General features: G+C 46.6%; 1 protein-coding gene across 2 annotated transcripts in view; it reads left to right on the forward strand.

Moving 5' to 3' along the window:
- Ak5 (adenylate kinase 5) overlaps positions 1-22,850 on the forward strand; it is a 193,558-nt gene that overhangs the window by 136,121 nt on the left and 34,587 nt on the right. For both annotated transcript variants that reach the window (XM_055614277.1, XM_055614278.1), the window contains 2 exons: positions 15,168-15,210; positions 18,371-18,415. In XM_055614277.1, the coding sequence (XP_055470252.1) occupies positions 15,168-15,210; positions 18,371-18,415 (88 nt within the window). The remainder of the gene's footprint in view (positions 1-15,167; positions 15,211-18,370; positions 18,416-22,850) is intronic.

A 22,850-nucleotide genomic window follows, 5' to 3' on the forward strand; every position in this document is an offset into this window, starting at 1 on the left:
CTGAGGATGAGGGATGAGCTGAGGATGAGGGGTGATGCTGAGGATGAGGGGATGATGCTTCACTCACTGGTGTTTGGAATGTAAACATGTGCAGCCGCCATGGAAAATGGTATGGAGGTCTCTCAGAAACATTAAAAAACAGAGCTAATACATGGCCCAGCTCTACTACCCTTGAGTATACAGATACATGAAGGACTCTATGTCACCAGGCCTTAGAGACACTTGTATATCCATGTTTATTTCTACATTCTTCTCAATAGACAGAAATGAAAGCAGAATAGATGCCCGTCAACAGGTGTATAGGTAAATGGATGTGGTACACAATGGAACTTTATTCAGCTGTAAAGAAAAATGGCATCTGTAGGAAGAAAAGCAATGAACCTGGAAAGCACTGTACTAAACAAAAGGAGCTAGACTCAGAAAGACGAATGTGGGCTATTTTTTCACATGTAGATCTTAGACTTTAATTTGTGTGTTTACATGTGTGGGTTGTAGGTGAGTCATGAAGCTAGAAGAGAGATCAAGAAAGGTAAAGAAACCTGAAGGGCCTGGTGGGGAGAAAGGGATGGCGGTGTGTGACATGAGATTAGTGGTGGCGTGTGACATGAGAGCAATGGTGGTGTGTGCTGTGAGAGCAGGAGGGAAAAGTATCAGCAGTGGGAAGGGAGATGAAGAAGGAGTCAGTAAGTAAGTATGCGTATGTATGAAAATGCCAATGACTCTGTAAGGTAACTTACAAAGGAAAGTAAGTAGCTAAGATGGGATCACAGCATACCTGCTACCTGTTACCTCTCTGTTCACACAATATGCTGTAAACCTCTTTCAGTATTAACAAACATGCTTCCTTGTCGTCTTCTTCTTCCTCCTCTTCCCCTTCTTCCTCTTCTAGATTTACTTATTTGAGTGCTCTACCTGCATGTACACCTGCAGGCCAGAAGAGGGCATCAGATCACATTATAGATGGTTGTGAGCCACCATGTGGTTGCTGGGATTGAACTCAGAACCTCTGGAAGAGTAGTCAGTGTTCTTAACTGCTGAGCCATCTCTCCAGTGCCTTTCTTTGAATAGAAATCACAGAAGATGATGGAGTTTTTAAGTTTGCTTCAGAGTTGTGTTTGATTAATATAGCAACATTATTCTCTGGATTTAAAGTTTAAAACCTGAATTTGATGAAGATATTATTGAGATGGTCTGAGAAGATGCTTACTGCTAAGAGCATGAATCTGTTTTAATGAAAGAAAATGAACTTTATCTCTGCAAGGTGGGAGGTTTTCTTGATTTTTTTTTTGTCACTGGCTTATTTGTGCTCCTTTATTTACAGCTGACTGCTAACTCCTTCTCTTCATGGTTCATGGAATCCATATTCTAACGGGGTGATCGCAAGCATGGGTTGGATATGAACTGACAAAGCAGTTCAGCTAAGTTATAAAAGTTCTTGTTGCTGAAAGGGAACCATCTTCGTTTCTTTTTATATCAAAGGGGGGCCAACAGCCGGCACTCTCTCCCTGCCTCCTCCTGAATGAGCCACCCCCATGGCTGCTCTCTCTCTCCTTGAGAACTGAATGAGGGGCAGAGCTCAGCACTCTCATCCAACAATGGGCCTTGCTCACATTTGGTTGCTTTATGATTTTGGTAAGCCACCCCCTTGTTCTGAAATCACAATTAGGGCAAAAAGAGATGCTGGGGGCAGGTCAGAAGCAGAAGGAAGAAGAGATAGAGGTTCTGGAGAACAATGCTTTGCAGGGCTCTCTGTCCCTCTAATACCAGAATTCAGTTCTGGAGATGGCCTCTGGAAACTCTTTTCCAAGAAAGGAAGCTTCTGGAAGAATGGTGCTGCCTCCTCCAGTGTTGGTTGGCTAGAGATCTGAAAACTGATGACACTTCCAATCCATCCCTCCCCGGGTTATAATTTTCTTACCCAGGAAAATGAAACGCTGCCATTTCTGTGTCTTGTAGTGAGGGAACGCTGACAGATGAAAGAAAAAAAATTGTATCCACAATTCATTGAAGGCACTGAGTAGTCAGTTCTCAAGTTACCATGGCAACCACCTAATTAAGTGAGAAAAAAATAAGTGTGCTTATTATGCTTACCATTGAGCTTAACATTCTTTTAAAAAATGATGATGATGGAAGGGAAGGGGAAAAAGTAATATGTGTAGTTGATTGCTTTCCCCAGACCTTTGCTAGGCTTTTCTTCTGCATTTTAACCAGCAAATCTCCTTCACATACTTTGTGTGGAGCTGAATGCTAGAGTTGTCATTGAGGTTAGGAACAAGAGCGCCGAATGCTGCCTCAGAATATTCTAGCTTCCGCTGAAGGATCCTCCCACAGAATCCTAGGGTAGCTCAGGAGAGCCTGCAGGTCAGGAGCAGATGGAGACAGCAACTGACAGGTTCTGACTCTCAGTTTGAGCCCACACCAGTAACCCTCAATAAGAGGTGAGTTTTCTGAATAACAGCTCTGCCTTGAGACAGGACGCAGTGGTGCCCTGTATTTGTGCAAGGATTTACTGCTTACAGGATAACCTGATGTCGCTCCTGAGCAACCAAGTACCCCGTGCTCAGCTTCGCTAAACCTCCAGTGCTCGCTTCTCGGAGAAAAGTCTCTGTAAATTCCCCAGATTGGACCTGTCACTCTCAGTTTGCTGTCTACCCTTGGGCTCTTTCTATTGCTGATGTTCAGTGACACCCCTCACCCCCCACTTTCCTAGACCTGCCAAGTACCCCTGCCTGTCCACATCCCAACTCTGAGCCCTAGCCACCCTAGGGGTTCCTTTGTCCCACCAGAGTGCTCCTCCTAGGATGGCTGTGTTTCTCCCTACCACTTGCCCTTCTCTTCTGTATTGGCCAATTGAGTTCACTCTCCAACCCCAGTTCAGATGGGAGCTTTCAATTTCATATTCCTAGAAAGTGGCATCTAACATAAATGCATTTGAAAATGCATTCACTGATTATTAAGCTATATCACTCTTCAGGCAGACACCAAATTTCATGAGGACAAGAGTCATGAGGGCCTGGCTGTGTGTCTGCAGTTTTCCCCCATGCCTGGCTAGGATTTGACAGATAGCTCTTCAGTGTTGGGTGAAGGTTCTCTTGCCTTACCAAAGAGCACTTGGCAGAGTTTGGACCCAAACCAGCATTTTTCCTAACATACCACAGTGTTGTAGATCATAGAAACGAAACTACTCTCTATTGTATAAAGACCTAAAATACAAAGCACGCACATTTAGAGAGAGAAAGCACCCGTTTCTGTCAGCCACAGCAGCTTAGCTGTGAGCACACAGCAAACAGCAGCCCTTTCTGTACAGTCACACACTCCAGCCTGAAAAACAGCTTCCAGCTTTCTCAGTTATTCATGCGTACAGCAAAGTACACTGAAACTCTGGAGTCCAAACCCTGGTAACGGTTCCCTTCTAACTGCCAGTGGGGTAGCCGTGGACGGGTCCCTTTACAGCCATGACATCCACCCCTTCTCTGGAGCCTCTGTGTCCTGCCTTGTTTCTGATCCCTGCTCCACCTTCCCAACCTAGAGGATCCCCTTGCGCCCCTGCAATCAGCCCTTCGCAGGGCACACTGCTCAGAAGTGAGTGGAGCAGGACTGGGAAGGCACTCTGGGAGCCCAAGGCTGGTGACTCAGTGGAAGCTGTAGAGCTGGTGTTCAGGAGCAAAACTTGGAGCCTAGGGAGAAGTCTCAGTGGTAAAATGTTTGCCACTCACACATGAGATCTGAGTTCAGTCTCAAAGTAAAAAGCTGGGCAGAATGGCGCCTGCCTGTAGTCATAGCTCGGGAGGTGGTGGCAGGCATATCCTGGGCTCTCTGACCAGCCAGCAAGCTAACTGCAGAATTCCAGGCCAGTGAAAGACTGTCTCAAAAAAAGGTGGATGGGACCTAAAGAACAACACTGGAGGCTGACCTCTGGTTTTCTTATGCTCACGTGCAGAAATGTGCATATGCGCACACACCTGAATTCATACAGACAGACATGCACGCATGCATACATACATAAATATATACACACACTTGCATACATACGTACACACATGCATGCATACATAGATATATATACACATGCATGCATACATAGATATTTATACACATGCATGCATACATATGTGTGTTTATAAAGAGTAAAAATTGTTTTTAAAAGAACGTATTTTATAAGTTATCTAGCTTCCATATGGTAATTCTATTCTTGATGTTTTTCCTAAAATAAATGCTGCTGTGTGAAATCCACAGCATAATCCCCTCCATGTTTACTTCTGTTCAGGGCTCTTAATTCTCTCATTTTAGTATCTCTAGGGAAAAGTCATGAAGAGGCATTGATGGGAGGGATTGACCCCAGCCCTGTGGACATTCCCACTGTCCAGTAAACACCTTCAGGGTGAGCTGTATGGGGCAGCCATGCCTGAAGGGTGGGCCTCTGGCTACTAGCCCCAGGGAAAAGGATGCCTTCTCCTCACAGCAGGGATCCAGCCTTCCACTGGCCTCACCAGCTGAGTTCACAGGCCACTTCTGAGCGCATCATCCCACCCTCCCCAATCCTTCATCACGCCATCCTTTTCTTCCCATCCGGAGGACCCACACCACAGCCGTCACCACGGGAGGAAAGGTGTGATGGTCTTCTATTAGCCACCAACAAAGAAGACAGGGGGCAGTGGCTGCCACTCCAGAACGTGTACAGGGAAGCAGCCAAAGTGACGGGCTGTGTCAGCAAGGACTTAGCAGCTGGGCGTGGTGTCTCACGCCTATGTAATTGCAGTTCCAGCATTCAGGAGGCAGACAGAGGCAGAAGGCTCCCGACTTCAAGGTCAGCCTAGGCTGTACAGCAAGACCTTGCAGGAGGGAGAGACCGGATCTGAGCCATGCTAGCCAGCAAGTCCTCACTGGGAAATGGAGGGTGCATTCAGACTCTCACAGCGAGAGATGCAGCATCGGACAGGTACCAATGGATGCGTGCTTGCAAAATCTATAAGCTTTCACTTACTCTCATCCCCATATTTTCTTCATGTTAGATTCTGAATATTTAAAATTAAAAGGATTGCTACCTCAATTTTTACACCAACTAAGGGCACACACATTGGTTCGTGCAACCAACTCCTGCACAGCCCCTTAGCCAAGAATGTCTGTGTAGTGCACAGCTGTCGGAAATGGGGCGGCCATGCCTGTGGGCAGACCTCAGGGTTCCAGCCATAGAAAAGGGAAGTCTTCCCTCTTCATTAGGGCTCCTGCTTTCCTGGCAAAGTCCTGACTGCTAAAGGATCACAGCAGAACAAACTCCATCTTGTTTTGTTCCCCTTTCTCTCCTTCACGGTGTGTCTTTGTTGTGTTCAGTGCTGTCTGGGAGAAACTTGTAGCGGTAGACAGGGACGGGCCAGTTTCCTGGGCTTCTGCATCTGTTGGTGTTTGGGTGATGGTTGAATGTGCACAGCTCCTGGTGATGCCTTTTAAATATTCCCAAAATACTCTTCCCCAAAGGCTTTTCAAAAGACAGTGACTGTTTCTCCTTACCGCCTGTGGAGTTCTGTGCCAGCATCTGAAGAGAAAGAGGCACTCTCAAGGCTGGCTTCCCAGCCCAGCACGTGGCTAGGAGCACACAACCAGGCGAGGTCATGCTGCAAACCACGCTGGGAAATGATTTCTGTGCTGTCCTGAGAAAAATATATATAGCAGAGCTGGAAAATAAAGGGCAGTTGTCCTTGGGCTGAGGGATTTTCAAATATCATTTCAAAAGAGGAAGCTGAGATTCTGTTAACTGTTTCTGTGCTATTGCCTAGAACTTTGGGATCTAAGCCAGCATCCTCTGATGACCTCTCCAGATGTGAGCTGGACATGAGGCTTGGCTGGGTGAGTCCTCTGGATTCTACCAGGTTGGCTGATGTCGGCTGGCTCCTCCGCTTACAGTGTGTGCTAGTCAGACTCACATGCCAGTCACTGTTGAGTGACTTTTCCAGGGGATATGTCATCAAGTCCAAAGGAGCACCGACAACAGACAGAAGAAACTATCCCTGCCACATCTAGATTCATGACTCAAGAAAGTGAGAGGTTCCTTAAAAGGGAGTGGGGCCCTTGGCTGCATTGCTGGAGTCGCCGTTGGCTAAGAGAGCTTTTTGTAGCTATCACCCACGGTAAGCTGACTCTCACTAAAAGGACTATGCTCTAGAATTTGTGGCCTTATCCAGTCAGTAAAAGGTCCCACAAAGAAGAGGAAGGTCATGGACCATGTCCAGTGCCACCCCTGTGCTCTAGACTCGCAGCTGCCTGTGAGGGGCAGGCTGGTTCCTTACATAAGGCCCAGGTGAAGACACAGCTGCAGGCATGGGAGTAAACAGACAAGCTCGTGTCTGACTGGTGTGGGGGCCAGCAGCTGGCAGGAGCAGCTATGTGGGATGGTCTCCAGTACTGGAGCTTCCACTTCCTTCCACGTGTCCCCTCTGGCTCATGCAGGCAAGCTCAGATCTGCCCTGTAACATTGGTGGGGACAGGAGGGGAGGGTCAGAGCTCGGGAGCTGCTGAGACCCTCCTGGGAGTCAGTTCAGCCTCTCCCCAGCTGCATTCTGTTGACAGAGCATGGAGTCACAAATCTGACAGTGGTCAAGGGTGGGAACGGTGCTCACCTTGGCTAGGGTGCGAGGCTCTCTGGGGAGGGATAAGAACTTGAGGTGCCCCTGGGGTACCAGGAAGAGGTTGGTACCATGGAACAGATGGCAGGATTTTTAAAGTCAGACGTGGTAGAACATGACGCAGGAGGCTCAAGGGTGTGAGGCCAACCTGGGCTGTGTGATGAGTTCCCAGCCAGCCTCAGCTCTAAGGAAGATCCTGTGTGAAAATACAAGAATCAAGTATGCGGCTTCATGGAAGTATATTTGTCGAGCATGGTCAAATCTCTGGTTTTGATCACCAGACACCAAACACACACACACACACACACACACACACACACACACACACTATACATTCACTCACACTGTGTGCATTCACTCTGTACATACACACACCATATACACACACCATACAAACACACAAATACTACACACATACACACACTGTATACACACCATACAAACACATAAATACTACACACACACACACACACACACACACTGTATACACACCATACAAACACACAAATACTACACACATACATACACTGTATACACACCATACAAACACACAAATACTACACACACACACACACTGCATACATACCATACAAACACACACACTATAGACACTATGCACACACTATCCATATGCACTATACACACATTATACACATTATGCACACACAATACACACACATCCACACACACAAACTCCACCTCCCAAGAGTGAGATTATAGAATTGATCATTGATCAAAACTACTAGGAAAGTTTAGACATCCTCTTGGCTAATCTAGAAAACGACTTCTCGTTATTTCACTTCAACAGCAGGCTGGCTGAAAATCACCTTCAAATGAGCCTTCCTAGGAGACAGCCTCATGACTGTGGGCAGCCGCTGTGCTCAGCTTGCAGGGGCCCTGAGGGGACAAGCAGACCCTTTAGTTCCAGAGGGAAATGAGGCTCTGACTCAGGTGGGAGGTGCTCCACACCTCATGACTTAGCGTGACTTAGCGTGACTTAGCGTGACTTAGCATGGCTTAGGCTACATGTCGAGCAACGGGTGCTAAGTGAGACCATAGGCTTGTCTTACAGCTAAATGGTGAGGAAGCATGCATTCTTATCAATTCTCTGCCCCAGAGAAAGAGAGCTGCAAGGGAGCCCAGCCTGAGTTCTGGGAGAAATGGCTAGGACTGTGCTCTAGCACTCTGACTGTCCCTCTGATCACCAGCTAGAAGGACTGTGCTCTAGCACTCAGACTGTCCCTCTGATCACCAGCTAGAAGGACTGTGCTCTAGCACTCTGACTGTCCCTCTGATCACCAATCAGAATCTGGGTGTCATCTTCCACATCTCCTTGGCTCTCCATCCCACAGTCACTGTCTCTGTGCCATTCTCTGCCCATCCTTACTCTTAGGCTCTCGGGGAACTGAAACTAAATACAGTTGAAGAATAATGAAAGCGGAAGATGTTGGTGCATGGTAGCAGCTAGGCTGCAGATGGTTTTGACGTGGTCTTTGGAGCTGTGCACAATGGTAATGATCAAGACATGGTCAGGACTACAATGCCTTGAGTTTGCCGTGGTCAGCAAAGCACCCAGGAAAAGACTGTTGGGGAATGTGCTGTGTTGAGGCCAGAGGCCAACACAATGTCTTCCTCAATAGCGCTCCACATTCTTTTTTTTTTTGAGACAAGGTCTCTTACTGAATCTAGAAATCACCAATTCTCCAAGACTAGTTGGCAAACAAGCCCAGGACTCCTCCTGTCCCTCTGTCCCTTGCTAGCTAGCTCTAGGATTACAGGTGCTCACCCAGCTTGCTGTGTAGGTGTTAAGGAGTGGACTCAGATCTTCCTGTACAGCAAACACTTACCAAATCAGCGGCCTCCCCAAATCCCAACCTTCACTCTAAGTGTGAAAAATAAACCAAAATGGAAATGTTGACGTGTTGGAGAGATGGCTCAGCAGTTAAGAACACTCACTGCTCTTGTAGAGGTCCAAATCCTAGCACTGATGTCAGGCACCTCACAACCACCTGTAACTCCAGCCCCAGCACCCACCCACATGTGGCAAACATTCAAACAGCCATCAGACATATAAAGAAAAATAACAAATCTTTAAAAAGAACCAAAAGTCCCACCCGTCCCCTTAGCCCACCAACCTCACAGTGCCCTCCATCCAAGAACAACCACACACAGGTGTGAAGAAAGTGAAACAGACCCTCTCACCACTGTCTGGAAGACAGGTGAGCAGACATGAACTCACGAGGATGAAATCAGGAACCTATACACTACCGAGAAAGTAGTTTTCTTAAAACTGCTGATTAGAAATGTCAGCATTCCCATCCATACATTAAAAAAGAAAAGGCCTCTCCTAGAGAGGGCAGCCTGGGTACCTCTGAATGAGGCTCGCATGCAGGGCCCGCTGTGTGGCTGGGGAAGGGTTCACCACAGCACAGTTCACTCAGTTATACAGCAGCCTCCCGCAAGCAGCTCTCTCTCTAATCATGTACACTTCTGTGAAGGACAAATGAGACTTGCCACAGACTAAATTCGTGAGTGTAACTACATTATATGCCATTTCCCATGCATTTGAGGGTCCGGTGTTTTTTTTTGTTTTGTTTTGTTTTGTTTTGTTTTTTGTTTTTTTCCTCCTGCTGGAGATAAAAGAGATTTCAAATTTTTCCTTCTCAGCAGCTTCATAGTTAGATCACTTGATGGAGTCAAGGTTGGTGGCACACACCTTGGGTCCAGCACTCCAGAGGCAGAGGCAGGCGAGTCTCCATGAGTTCCAAGGCAGCTAGGACTATACAGTGAGGCCCAGCATGGTGGCTTCTAGTCATCCAGAACTGCAGTTCCAGAGATAGGCTGTCTCCCCTACTCCGGTGACACAGCATGCCTGTGGCGTGCAGACACTCATGCAGGCAAAACACCCATACACATAAAAATCAGTTAGTTTTGGTTTAACCTGATGCATGCCGTCAGCCTTCAGTTCGTCCCCTAGCAAGCAAATCCATCCTCACTCTGAAGACACATGATTCTGTGATGTCTCCACGCTGGCCAAGGCGGGTCCTCTGCACTTCACAGCTCCCTCCACGTGGGATGGCGGGAAGGAGGCAGCTCACTGACCCTACCCCCTTCTCCCACCTGTCACACCTTCCATCTAAGACCACGATTCTGCTTCCTCTGCTCTCAGTCAGAAACCCCTGAGCTTGCCAGCCGCCTACAGACGCTGAGCTCACAGGAGCTCACACGAGCTCAGACAACACACATGCTAAAAGCCTCTGGGAATATCAATGTTCCCACCTTCACTGTTATTTTCTTTTGTGTGAGTATGTGCCATACATAAACATGGTGTGTGTGTGTGTGTGTGTGTGTGTGTGTGTGTGTGTGATGTTTACACACATGTATGGGCAGGTGTGGGTGCCTCTGGTGCGTGTGTGAGGCTGCAGGAGAGTGGCAGGTGTCCTGCTCTACCGTTCTCTGGTTTCTTCCTGTCAAACAGCCTCCCCCAAATCTGGAGTCAGGGCTATGTCACCCCGTGACCCTGGGGAAGCAGGGGCTATCATGCGGGAGCTGAATACAGCGCCCTGCCCCTCCTGAAATGCCGGGAACCAGGCTAACCCACTCAGGGCTCCCCACTGCAGGCACTCCACCCTCACCCACAGGGCTGCCTCGCCGGGCAGGGGAGACCAGAGCTGCACAGGCCTCCTTGGCACCCTGAGGATCCCTGAGCGTCAGCTTCCTGTCGTGATGTGTCGCTCTCATGGTAACGCAGTGTGACCTAGGCCTTAAGTACACGACGTGCTGTCAGCGTAGGATGACAGTTAAACTGCAGAAGCCATCGGTGCCCCTGAGTTGCTCGGTTCTGTCCTCTCGGCAACTCAGAGAACTGATAGTGACAAGACCTCACTTGTTGAATTGGTGACGACAGACACTGTGATGGTGAATGCTCACTGCCAGTTTGATGGGATTTCCAATCACCTGTGGGCGACAGTGGCACTGTTTCCTGAGATGTTAAAGGGAGAAGAAGCGCTCTGTGCATGGGTGGCAGCCCTGTGTGGTTGGACAGCAGAGGGACAAAGCCTGATGAATACCACACCATCCTCTCGGCTGCTTGGTCAGCCCTGTGGATCAGCAGCGTCACGCTCTCAGTCCTGTGGCTACACCTTCCCACCAGGACGAGCTACACACTCAAACCAAAATATCTCCGTTATCCCTTCAGTTTTCTCGTTAGGCATGTGTCTTGAGAGCACATGAAGAGAAGTAGCTAACACGGGCCTCCTCATTCCAGAGGAAGACGCCACACAACCATCAGATGAGCCCCCTGCAGATAACTCCACCCTGGTGCAACAGTGGCTTGCCTTCACGTCTACACAGGGCCAGGGTGTGCAGAACTGGCTGGCAGGAGAATGGCGGCTAAAGCCCTGACCACCTAAGCGCTCACACCAGGTGCTGGCTCGCCCTTCGGTTGAGTGAATGCCTTCCGAGCAGTCATGGAGGCAGTGCTCCACATGGAGAGGCAAACACGTGCAGGGAGCAGCGTTGTCAGTGACGTCACAGCCTCACGCTCAGGTCACCCTCTCCCGGCATCAACTGCACCATGGCATGTTTGTGAGTCACAAGCGACATTTATGCAAACTCTGTGCCTGGAGGCATGCTGTCTGTGTTGGATCACGAAACTGGCTACCCCAGACCATGTCCCCTCAAACTTAGGGCTATGGGAAATCACCTGGGCCTCACTGTCCCTATAAAGTCTGAGTCCTCAATGCAGACTCGGAGTGACAAACGGCTGACTGTGTGGGACCTACACAGCCAAAAGCTATGAGACCAGAAGTGTCCACAGCACTTGGTAGAATTTGCTGGTTAGAGCACCAGGATTTCTCAAGTCTCACCTCAGATGAAACCTCAGTGCAACTGTGGAAAAGCAGCGCATCATAAGGTCCAGGATGCTAACACCTGCCCTCTTCATCCAGCAGGGAGCCCTAAATTTGCACCTTCCGAGTGGAACATTCCTAGCATGGGGAGGGACCAGATGCAACTTCCAGAGGCTTCTAGCATCTTGTTTACCAAAGCAAGTGCTTGCCTTTCAGTCTGTGTGTGAGCTTGTGTGTGTGTGTGTGCACGTGTGTGTTTGTGTCTGTCTGTAAGAGGCCAGATTTCTTTCCCTTGTCCTTTCCCTCCTTCTTCCTCTTCCCTTCTTTTATCCCTCCATTCCTCCCTCCCTTCCTTCATTTCTTCTTTATCAGTACTAGGTACCAAACCCATGACCTTTGGAATGCTAGAAAAGAACTCTACCATAGAAGTATATCCCCAAGCCAAATAAACATTATTTTTGCAATGCTGAGACTAGCTACCTGCATGTCAGGAGAGTACTGGACCACCAAGCTACAACCCTAGCCCTTGGTTGGTCAGTCAGTTGGCTGGCTGGCTGGCTGGCTGGCTGGCCAGCTGCCTGGGTTTGCTGTGAGTGGAACTGTGGCTTCACAAATTCCAGGCAAGAGGTTGTTTTTATTTTACAGGGCTGAGAATAAAACCCATAGCCTTGGGTATTCTAGGCAAGCAGTCTGCCACTGAACCTATCATTTGATTTACAGAATATTTACCCTAGAAGTGTGAGGCATCCTGAGATGTTGCTGGAACACAGTATCCTCAATCAAACATTTCCTTCATCGGGGTTTTCACGACTGTGCCTGGAATTCCTAAGAACAAATGACAGTTCTTTCTATGCCTCAGAAACCTATTCACTGAGAGAAATAAAGTGGGGTTCAGTTAAAGCGTTGCAAAAACAGATAAACAGCTGTGAATAAAAGCTGGGGATAAAACAGATCAGACTCCAGAAGTCAGCGAGAGGTGGGGAAGGCCCTTTTGCAATGTGGCCCATTGTTTTAGGAACTCAGATCAACTGTCATCAAACTCCCAAGACACGCTACCATGGCAGCCTGTCGGTGTCATCCTACAGTCTAACATACGGAAGGGTGAGGGTATGAACTCAGCTTCCTCTTTTCACCTGGATGTGTTTAACACCTGACCTGTGGAGGGCAGATTCTGATTAGCAGCCATTCTCTAACCACTGCTAGTGTCTCCTCCTGTGTGTTCATTTTAGACAAGCACACTCATTGCTCCAGGTGAGCCCGAAAGCTGGCTTCCCTAGACACTGAGCCTTAGTTGGGAATTCTTATGCGAAGATGTAAGTAGTTTTGCTGTCAGGACAGCGAAGGAGTAAAAACTCAGAAGAACTATGGTCCTGCTTCGTCCGAGCTCTCTTGACCTGGAGGGAGCTCCAGAGAACCACGTGTACTGTGGAGTTATGCCCGCTTACAGGCACGGACTGATCGATCCTGAGCACCACAGGCCAGGGGATGGAGGAGGGGGCCATGGGAGATCACCAGCGCCCACCATGGATGCTCTGCTGGTGGGAATAAGCCTTTGGAGCTGCTCCAGGTGGTGAAGGCCTGGCTCTCATTCCATGCAGGTTGCCGAAGGGAGGCCATGTAACCAGTCAACCTCATTTCACAGACTCTAGCAGGCAAGAGAATTAAAGGCAAAAGCCTAGGGAAAGTGCCATGGAGGCTGTCCTTGCACAACACTGCTGCCTCTGTGGAGACCCGCTTGGCAAAATCTATTAAAATTATAAATACGTTAATGTGTGGCCACATTAAAGTTGCCATCCTAGAACTCACCCTGCAGGAATGTGTGTGTGTGTGATGTGGTATTTATATGAACTTAGTCACTGAGCCACCTTCCCTAAAACAGTAAAGAGTGAGACCAGCTCAGCCCATCAATAAAGCGCAGGTTAAAAATTAACTGTTGTACCAACAGCACAATAGGATACTATGCAACAGAGAACACTATGCTGAGAGCATTCTGAACTGACAGAAATTTCTCCGGAATATACTGACAGGTGCAGAAATAGAAGAACATCACACACACACACACACACACACACACTCTTAAGTTAGCGTGTATCCTTGGATAGCCAGAAGTCACTTTTTCGTCTCCCTGGAAAGGAGCTTCTGTATGTGGTACTCTAGCCTCATTTTTGTGGCTGTGATGAAGCACCCTGACTGAAAGCAACTTTGGAGAGGAACGTGCTCTTTCAGCTCACAGCTCCAGGCTTCAGTCCACTGAGGAGACATCAACATCTTATGGCTTCACATCCACAGTCAAAAGCAGAGAGGAACGGATGCCATGCGGCTCCCCGGCTCCCCGAGGCTAGCTAGCCAACCTTCTTCATTCTTAGATAGCTCAGGGCCACCTAGAAAGTGGTGCCGCCCACAGCAGACTAAACTTTACTGATCAGTCAAGAATCATGGCAGTTCCACACACATATGTCCATAGGCCAACCCATCTAGATGATTTCTATTACAACTCTTTCCAGAACTGATTCTCGGCTGTGTCAAGTTGACAGTTAAAACTAGCCTGCACTCATGGTAACCTGTAGGTAAGAAAGCAGGAAAATAAGACAGACGATAGGTGGTGATGAGAGGTCTCAACAGATGAATCTTTATAAGCATCCCCAATACGATGGGCTACTTTATATGGAAAAAGACCACCTAGCCAAAGGTAAAATATGAGTTTTAAAGAATAAACTTGGGTGCAGGATCCCCCAAGTTTTTTTTACACCAACAATGTGTAAAACATGTAACTATGAGGAAACTCACACTACCTGGCCCTTTACTGAAAAAAAAATTGCCAACCTCAGCTGCCCCGGCCAGCGGAGCTAAGGTTATTCGCGGGGTAAAAGAGAATCCAAACCTGTGAAAAGATGGGCGAGAAAGAGAAACCAGTCCAAGCAAACAGGTGCTTGTCAAGGACTAACTTTACTGAGCAGAATCAGCTTTAAATAGGGTTCAGGATGAGGAAGTAGGGTGGGTGAAACGTTACAGATTCTTCTCAGCCAGGGGCCTGAAACATCTTGTGATAAGCCATGGTTCTGTGAGCACATCTCTGCTGTTGCCAAGCAGTATGTTTACCACAGGTAAGGAAACAGGCAAGTTGAGGCAGGTTGATGAGTTTCTACAGGTGGTCTCTGACATCTCCAAGCAGTATGTTTACTGCAGGTAAGGGAACGGGCATCTCCAAGCAGTATGTTTACTGCAGGTAAGGGAACAGGCAAATTGAGGCAAGTTGGTAAGCTTCCACAGGTGGTCTCTGAAGTTGGCGAGTTCCCTCAGGTGGTCCCTGACACTCAGCTTTAAATTATGGGGTGTTTATAAAATAGCTATGACCATGCCTGTCCATTAGCGCCTAGCATTGAAGGCATCTGTCTTCTTGAAGCAGGCTTTCCCGCCCATAGATAATTTATGCACTGAAAGAATGAGACTGGATTCTGTACCAGTTACCACAGACTCTGAGGGCAGACGGCCCAAGTTTACCCTTGAACTTTGTGCCTTACCACTGCTTGGCTTTCAACACTATAACTCCTGGGATTCTCTGTTACCCATCTGTACTAGTGATTGGGAGTTCTTCCTTTAATGGATTTGTTTCAAATGTCAAGCACTGGATGTGAGCAAGGAGCTTAGCCATATCTGTTAATGTTACCATCTAATGCTGTCATCATTTTAAAAACAGGGTGAGGACCAGCTAGATATATTTGGAGAGGACACCGTGGGAGGTAAGTTTCTTTTGCTAATCAGACCACATAGCTTCTAACATGCCTGCTTTATTTAACACCAACGAAGATTAAACACAACAGCAACAGAGTCCCTTCCCCTGGCCAGCAAACATGGAACTCTGTGGCTCTCTGCCTTCTTGATCCCCATGAGGAACCAAAGGGAATCATTACAAGATATGTGTTTCCTAACTGCCTGGAGACCCCGACTCCTAAGATGCTCAGTGGGGAGCAGAAGCTATGGTCAAGACGTTCTGGATGCACTCACTGCGCCATCCCCCTGGAAGTCGAGTGTTACAGCAAGGCCTCAGGGCAAAGAGCAATGTTCTTCAGCTCAATATTCTTCAAACTTAATTGGAACATAAAAGCCTCACAGTGGAGGTAACAGAGCCAACGGGGTTCATCTGAGGAGCAATTATTGTTAATTGAGTTGGAAACAGAATTCTTTCTCCGAAATATCAGTAGCTGTACTACAGTGTCCCATTGAGAGCCGACCCAACACATAAGCTATTTTGTCATTTTGATCATGTTAAAAGTTGCTCAAAATGACTACTGAATGCTTGCCTAATGTGCACATAGCCCTGGGTTCAGCATCTAGGTTTTCATAGCCTCACCGTGATGGTGCACACTGTAATTGCAGTACTCGGCATATAAAAGCAGAAGACTTAGGAGTTCCAGAGTATTGTTAGCTACATAGTAAGTTTGAGGCTAGCCTGGGGTGCATGAGACTGTCTTAAAAACAGTCACTTAAAAACTAAAATATCCGCTCCATGCTAGCTAGATTGGAGAACTGAAAATAAATCAAACACTGTGAATATACGTGTTTATAAAAAAATGAGTTTCATAATTGCCTAGATTAATACACTCTGTCCTGTCTACTTGGTTTTAAAAAAAAGTTGCTATGGTTTGTGGAAATAGGTTTTCAGTATTGGCTGTAACTCACACAAGTGATTATGCTTCTTAAATAACCCCGGCTCCTAATTCCCCATTGATCCATGAAGGGCTGAAGAAAGTGTTATCTGATGAGAATAGAAACAGCAATACATGAAAATAAGAGTCACCAAATGGTTGTGGTGATCCGCAGGGAAGGCAGAGACAGCCACCTCTCAGCTCTGCCCAGCACCAGCTCTGTCTCAGCTGGATGTGGGATGATGGCTGCTGCACTGATTCCAGGTTAGAAAATTAGTGCGCTCACTCACAGGTATTTAAGGCAGAAAACTAGAACCTTCTAAAACTAACTCTATGACCTATCTACCCCCATGGCTAACGTTCCAGCTTGCCTCACCGCAGTATACCATCTGTACCTTATCTTTACCCAGCTGAGAACCTGTGGGTATACAAACATCATCATGCTTTCTGACATATTGTTATATCAGCTTGTTCCCAAGTCACTAAAAACTATTTATATGCTTGCTAATTATTACATCATATGAATAGGATTACCAACTAAAAAATAATTAGTTTTAAACTGAAATTGGTATAACCATTTGACCTCTCCTGAAAAGAGAAAATGACCACAAGACTGCAGCCACCTTCCTAAACTGCAAATACATTCAGAGTTGCTCAGAAAAGCTGCAGAGTGTGTGAGGAATACTGTGAATCTGACCTTAACAGAAAACTCCAGATACCATCTGGGCCCATGGCACAGGCCTATAACCCCAGCCAGTCAGTGGGGCAAGTCAGGAATATCCATGGTTCAGTGCCAGCCTGGGCTACAGAGTGAGTTCAAGGCTAACCTACACCACTTAGTGACACCCCACCCCAAATTAAAAAGTAAAAACCACAGGACCCGGGTAGGCTGGAGAAACAGTTTCGCAGGTAAGAGCACTGGCTTCAGCTCCCAGCATCCTCACAGAGGCTCACAGCCATCCGTACTCCAGTTCTAGGAGATCGACACCCTTTTCTGGCCTCTGTGGGCACCAAGCACCCTGCGGTGCAGACATAGAAGCAGGAAAAACACATAAAGTAAAAAATGATGTGACTTTTAAGGGCTGTGGCTATAGCTGCGTGGTAGAGCATAGCACTTACTTACTTGCTTAGCATGTGTGAAACCTTGAGTTCCATACCCTAGTGTAAATACAATCTCTCTCTCTCTCTCTCTCTCTCTCTCTCTCTCTCTCTCTCTCACACACACACACACACACACACACACACACACACACACACCTCCTATTGCTTATAGGACTAGAAAGGTACACTTTGCCACTTGCTCCTGGGGGTCCCATTTCAACACATGACAATCCGAAACCTCTTAGGATTCCACTAACTGCAGATGTTTTCAGACTTTTCCTACCATTGATCATTTTCCCTTAAAGCAGTGGTTCCAAAACTTCAGCCCTTCCTTGTTTTCACTGTCATGATTACAGCAATGATTATCTTCATTACTCATTTAGTCTTGTTCCACAAACTGAATTGTGATTATTAAATAGAGATATTTTTAAAGAAAATTTTACATCACAACTTAAAATAAAGTGATGTTGTCTGCTGTAACTTTAAACTATTTTTGTCTTCTAGACAGCTTACTTGTGTGTCAGTTTCTCCTTTATTAAACAAGGTGGTTGCAAATGCAAAATATTGGGTCAGGGTGGGGTGGATCTAGGAGGATCAGGGAGAGGAATGGGAATGAATTCAATCAATATATGTGCATAAATCCGTTAAAAATAAAAGTATTACATTTTTAAAGTAAAAAAAGAACAGATATTTAAGAAAACCTAAACACAAATTTTAAGATTGGCTTTCTAGCCAGGTGTGAGGTACACCTGTAATCCTAGCACTCCAGGAACTGAGGCAAAAGGGGTGAAGAGTTGGAAACCCAGCTGGCTTTGAAGCCAGCTTGGGGCATACAATAAGACCCTGTTTCAAATTTAAAAGAAGAAAAAACTACAGGCAAAAGAGTTGGCTCTCTTGGTGACTGACACTATTTGATGGCATCAGCTTTACATTTAAAATTGGTATTCAGTATTAAATAAGACTGTGCTGCCTGGGTGTAGGGAAAAGGCCAAAGCAGTCATTACCATCTGCTTATCACAGCCTGTTTGTTCCCTGTGGACTCAACTCATCTTACTAAACCGAGCTAGAAGGTGTAGGTTTATAGAATATGAGTAGAGCCTGGACTTTGGTGCAGTATTTCTTGCCAATAACTTAAATTATTCTTCTTTTAAAGGTTTCATGGAGGATTTGAGGAAATGTAAAATTATTTTCCTGATGGGTGAGTAACAGCTCTCAACTTTTCTAATATAGTTGCTAATAATATTATAATAGCAGAAAAATTATATTCATCTCTCATTCTGTCCTGCTTTGAAATCATGTTTCTCTTTTTTATCAGAATAATACCCCTGAGGTTTCCAGATGGTTGCGTGCATAAATATGCAATTTAATTTTTTTCCTTGTTGCTTGCTGGTGTAGAAAAGGCAGGGCTGTAGGGCACTCAGCTCTAGAGTCACACAGTGCAGTACAAAGCCCAGGGGATGCTGCGTGGTAATGCCCACCTTTGCTATTTGACTGCCAACCCTCTTCTTACATTATAAGTGCAGTGACCACAAATGAAAACACACCTCCCTCGCCACACACTCTACCCTGCACAGCTCACCATAAAAACAGGCTGGATCGGGGCTGGGAGTGCCGATTAGGTGCAAAGCACTTGCTTAGTATGTGTGAAACCTTGGATTTGATCCCCAACAGCATACACGCTCGCACACACACACACACACACACACACACACACCATTTCTTTAATGTCCTAGTAGAGCACCTGCCATGCTCCAAGCTGCCTCACATAATCCTTAAACAATGCCATAGTTTAGTGGCCCAGCCCTGTTCCATCTCTCTCATATGACTAGAAAGCCAACATTCAGAAAAGTTAAGGGACTTAGCCAAGGCCATGGTTAGACATGAGCTTTACTTGTAGACAGGACTGAACTGATAACTCAACAGTTTAAAATGTGGGAGGAGGTGGGGATGTGGCTTAGTTGCAAGAGCTCTTGCCAGCAATGTTCAAGATCTTCAATCACCAGCCCTCTCCAAAACATGTCATGTGGTCAGAATACTTCCCAAAAGTTACGCTTTTCTTTTTTCATTCAAATATATAGTCAGCAAGTACCCACACCTTACCTATTTATAATTAGAAACCTCTTCATGAATGGGAAAACACTGGCATCATGCCCAGAGAAATACAACCAGATCATCTTCTCATCGTGTGTGCTGATTTTAGGGCACCTCCCTGGGACCTTCTAGGTAAACCTCCCTCACTCTCAGGTGGGAGAGTGAAACCCAGAGAAGCTGAGAAGTTGGTCAAAGCCATTCAGGTACCTGGTGGCCCACTGGAGACAAAGGTCTCTGACTACAAGTCCTTGTGCCAGGCTCTCCCACTCCAGCACACGGCTACAGGCGCTGTCACCCTGAGCTCCTAGCCTCACACATTAGCTATTCAAGTGGACCGTGAAGGGAAGGAGCCAAGGACACCCCATTCTAGGGAAGAGAGTAATCAACAGATCAAATCCCCTGAGAAGTGTTACTAACGGGTTAAAAAACCTTGGGAAATCAAGTGGGTAACACTACAGGAACGCTCCCTGGGACGGCCATGTTGACTGCAGAGATCTAGTAGCTGCTGAAGGGCCTCATGGGAGGTGACCAAGGGAAAGCTCTGGCTGAGAACAGCAGGTGTCCATGAGACTTCCTGAGGCTTCCTGTCTTGCTAGATTTCTTCGCTTGCATCTGGTAGCCCTTAGCCATGGACACAATCATCTCTTCCCACACCTGCTTTGTATTTTTCTCAGGAAGCGAAAATGTGTTTCTTAACCCTTACTGGTTATCATAATTGCGAAGGAAAATCGGCTCTGCTTATGGCTTACTAAAATTCTAATAATCTGTTTTCTAGGCATGAAACCTTCTAGGTATGTATATATTCTGGTCTCTGTTCAGATTTTATATTAAAGACCAAATTAGGGAAAGGAAAACTCCTTAGAGTTGCTAGCTAGAAACTCAGAATAGGAACCCTTCATTATCATATTGTTTTAATAATGTGACAATAACAGTAATACAGCACAGTTTCTGGTTGTCATCACCACCTCTGGTAATATTATTTCCAATTTTCCCACTGCTACGACTCACAGCTTATGACTTGAAAGTACATTGTCAAATGTTGCCTCTTGGTGACAGCCATAGCTAAAGACCTCAGCTCACCTGTTGCGAAACCCTGTGCCCTTTAGAGAGTCAAAGAGCACAGCGTGTAAACCTAGGCAGCCACACAGAGCATGGGACCCTCATAGGGCCACAGGGCACACTCAGACCTGCCTTCCTGCTACATCCCCAGGTCAGTCTGGCTCCAACTCTATCTACGCCCTGTCTTCTCTTGAGCTGGCCTTCTTGGCAGTCTTTTCACTGGAGATAGCTGTTCTCCCATAAGTTGAGGTCAGGCTTAACGTTCTGTTTCTGGAGGAAGTCTTTGCTAATCACCAGCTTTGCTCCTTGGGGCCTCTCATCCCTCATGTATGAACTGTTCATTTGGATGGCCTATAACTAGTGAAAAAAAAATAGATTTGTTGGAATAATGAATTCTTTAGGAAGTAGTGTGGTTCATTCCCATAACAACTGATAGAGCAATCAGGATTCCTGGACTGGAACTGGCAGGCAGGTTGTTGATGCCGTAGCTATGTCTTGAGGGAGAGTATTCAGGTTACTTATGAGTCTGTATGATGCCCCTTCCTTGTCACACGCTCCTCTCACTGAGAGAAGCAACTTTTCCCCTAAGCTGATGACGAGCAAGTGGGAACACTCTCCACCATTGGGTGGGGGTGGTGGGGTTCAAGGAGAAAGTTTCCTCCTCCCCAAAGAGGCAGGTGCAAGGATAAGCTTAGCTGCCTTCAGGCTCCTGCATTGGATATTACCATTCCGTTCCTGAGGAGAGCAGTCTAGAGCTCATTTATAGACAAACACCTTTCCAAGGACACAGAAGTGATCCCCAGGGAGTAAGTCTGCCCTCACAAGGCTTTGTGGAGGCTCCACAGGCTTTCGATGGTCCCACATGAAGCTGTGCTCATACAACATGGGCCCAGCTACTGTGGAGCCCTGGAAGCATTTGAGACAGTTCCAAAGAGCTTCTCCGGGACCTTCCAGGGTACCCACCATTCTTCACAACCTCCTCTACCACCTACTCTTTCTTCTACTCCACCTTCCCGCCTTCCCTTCAACATCAGCATGCTATTACCCAGTCTATTTTGGCTTCATTTTCCCTTCTCCACCTTTCACTATTGTCTGTGCCAAAACATCATTTAATGTGAGTTCACACTAACCACCCAAAGCACTGAGGGAAGGGCTTCCATTTCGGAAACACGTCTGGTTAATTGAGAGGCGATGCTGAGGGCATAATGATGGGGTCATCATTCAGTGTTAGAGCCTGTCAGGACACAGATGGCCTTGTTTACATTGGCGGCAGTGCTGTGGGGAACTGCATTTGATGACAATCTTGATTGCCAACTTGATTGGGTTAATAAACACTTCCAGATCTGTATGGAAGTGGGTCTCCAAAGAGGATTATTAGAGCATGAGAACTCTGACCTAGTCAGAGGAATTACTAATCCCCTGATGGTTTCATAGTAGGATAACATTATTGGAAGACAGTGAAAGGTGTAGGAGGTGGGGCTTTGTTGGGTGACAGAGGTCATGGGGACCTCCTCTGGGGGCTTATCTCATGACCTATTGCTTCCAGTACCCTTTCTCTCTACTTCTTGGTTGTCATGCTGAGAAATGCTCATCTCTGCCATGCCCTCACAGCCATGATGGAGCAAACCCTCGGGGACCATGAACCTCAGTCAACTTTCCGTCCTTTAAGATGCTTGTCACAGACATATTCTCACAGCACTGCGAAATCCCAGTTAGCACAAGCCATGAGCTTTAGAGTAAGTCTGAGGGTATTCCGTCTCAATGTAGGCATGTTAGCTACTACACATCATCCTGTGTGCTTTCCTAGAGAGATGAGGGCTTTTCCTAAAATTCGGTATTAAATGATTCTTATGACCTCACGATGGCCCCATTACCTTTCACTGTTTCCTGTTACGAAGAACTGTGAATTACCTCTCAGAAGTATCTTATTGGGGATCATCAGCTTATTGGCTTCATCAGCTGGTATATTTGGTTAAATCTGATATAAAACATTACGATCCTTTTTATTCAACATTACTTGCTAGAAACCAGCTTCAGTTTAGCACTTGACACAGGCCAGACACTAGAGAAAGCACTTCAGTGTTGCCTCATAGTGTGCTCGTGCCCAGACAAAGGACAGAGCACTATCACCAGCCTTTGATTCCCAGTCAGACAGAGGTAAATGATCTAGTAGAAAGATCATATCTTGGAGCAGGGGCTGGGGTGGGACTTGAAATACTCTCATGTTGTCAACAAATGTTGCCAGTTGTTTCTCTTTGAAATGGCAGGCTTTATTTACCTTCAGGAAAAAAAAAATGTCTGCCAGATATCGGAGCCTGACAAGTCATAGCTGGTTTCTTAGACAATAAAAACAGATCTACAGCCATCCTACCATGAAGGCACCTGATGCTACCTGATCTCGAAAGCCAAGTAGGACCTGGGCCTTGATAGCACTCAGGCAGGAGGGAGCAGAAGTGGCAATTTAAAAAAGCAACTAGTTCAGC

Source organism: Psammomys obesus, unplaced genomic scaffold (genome assembly GCF_907164565.1).
Source record: "Psammomys obesus unplaced genomic scaffold, mPsaObe1.curated_primary_1811, whole genome shotgun sequence".
Classification (NCBI taxonomy): domain Eukaryota; kingdom Metazoa; phylum Chordata; class Mammalia; order Rodentia; family Muridae; genus Psammomys; species Psammomys obesus.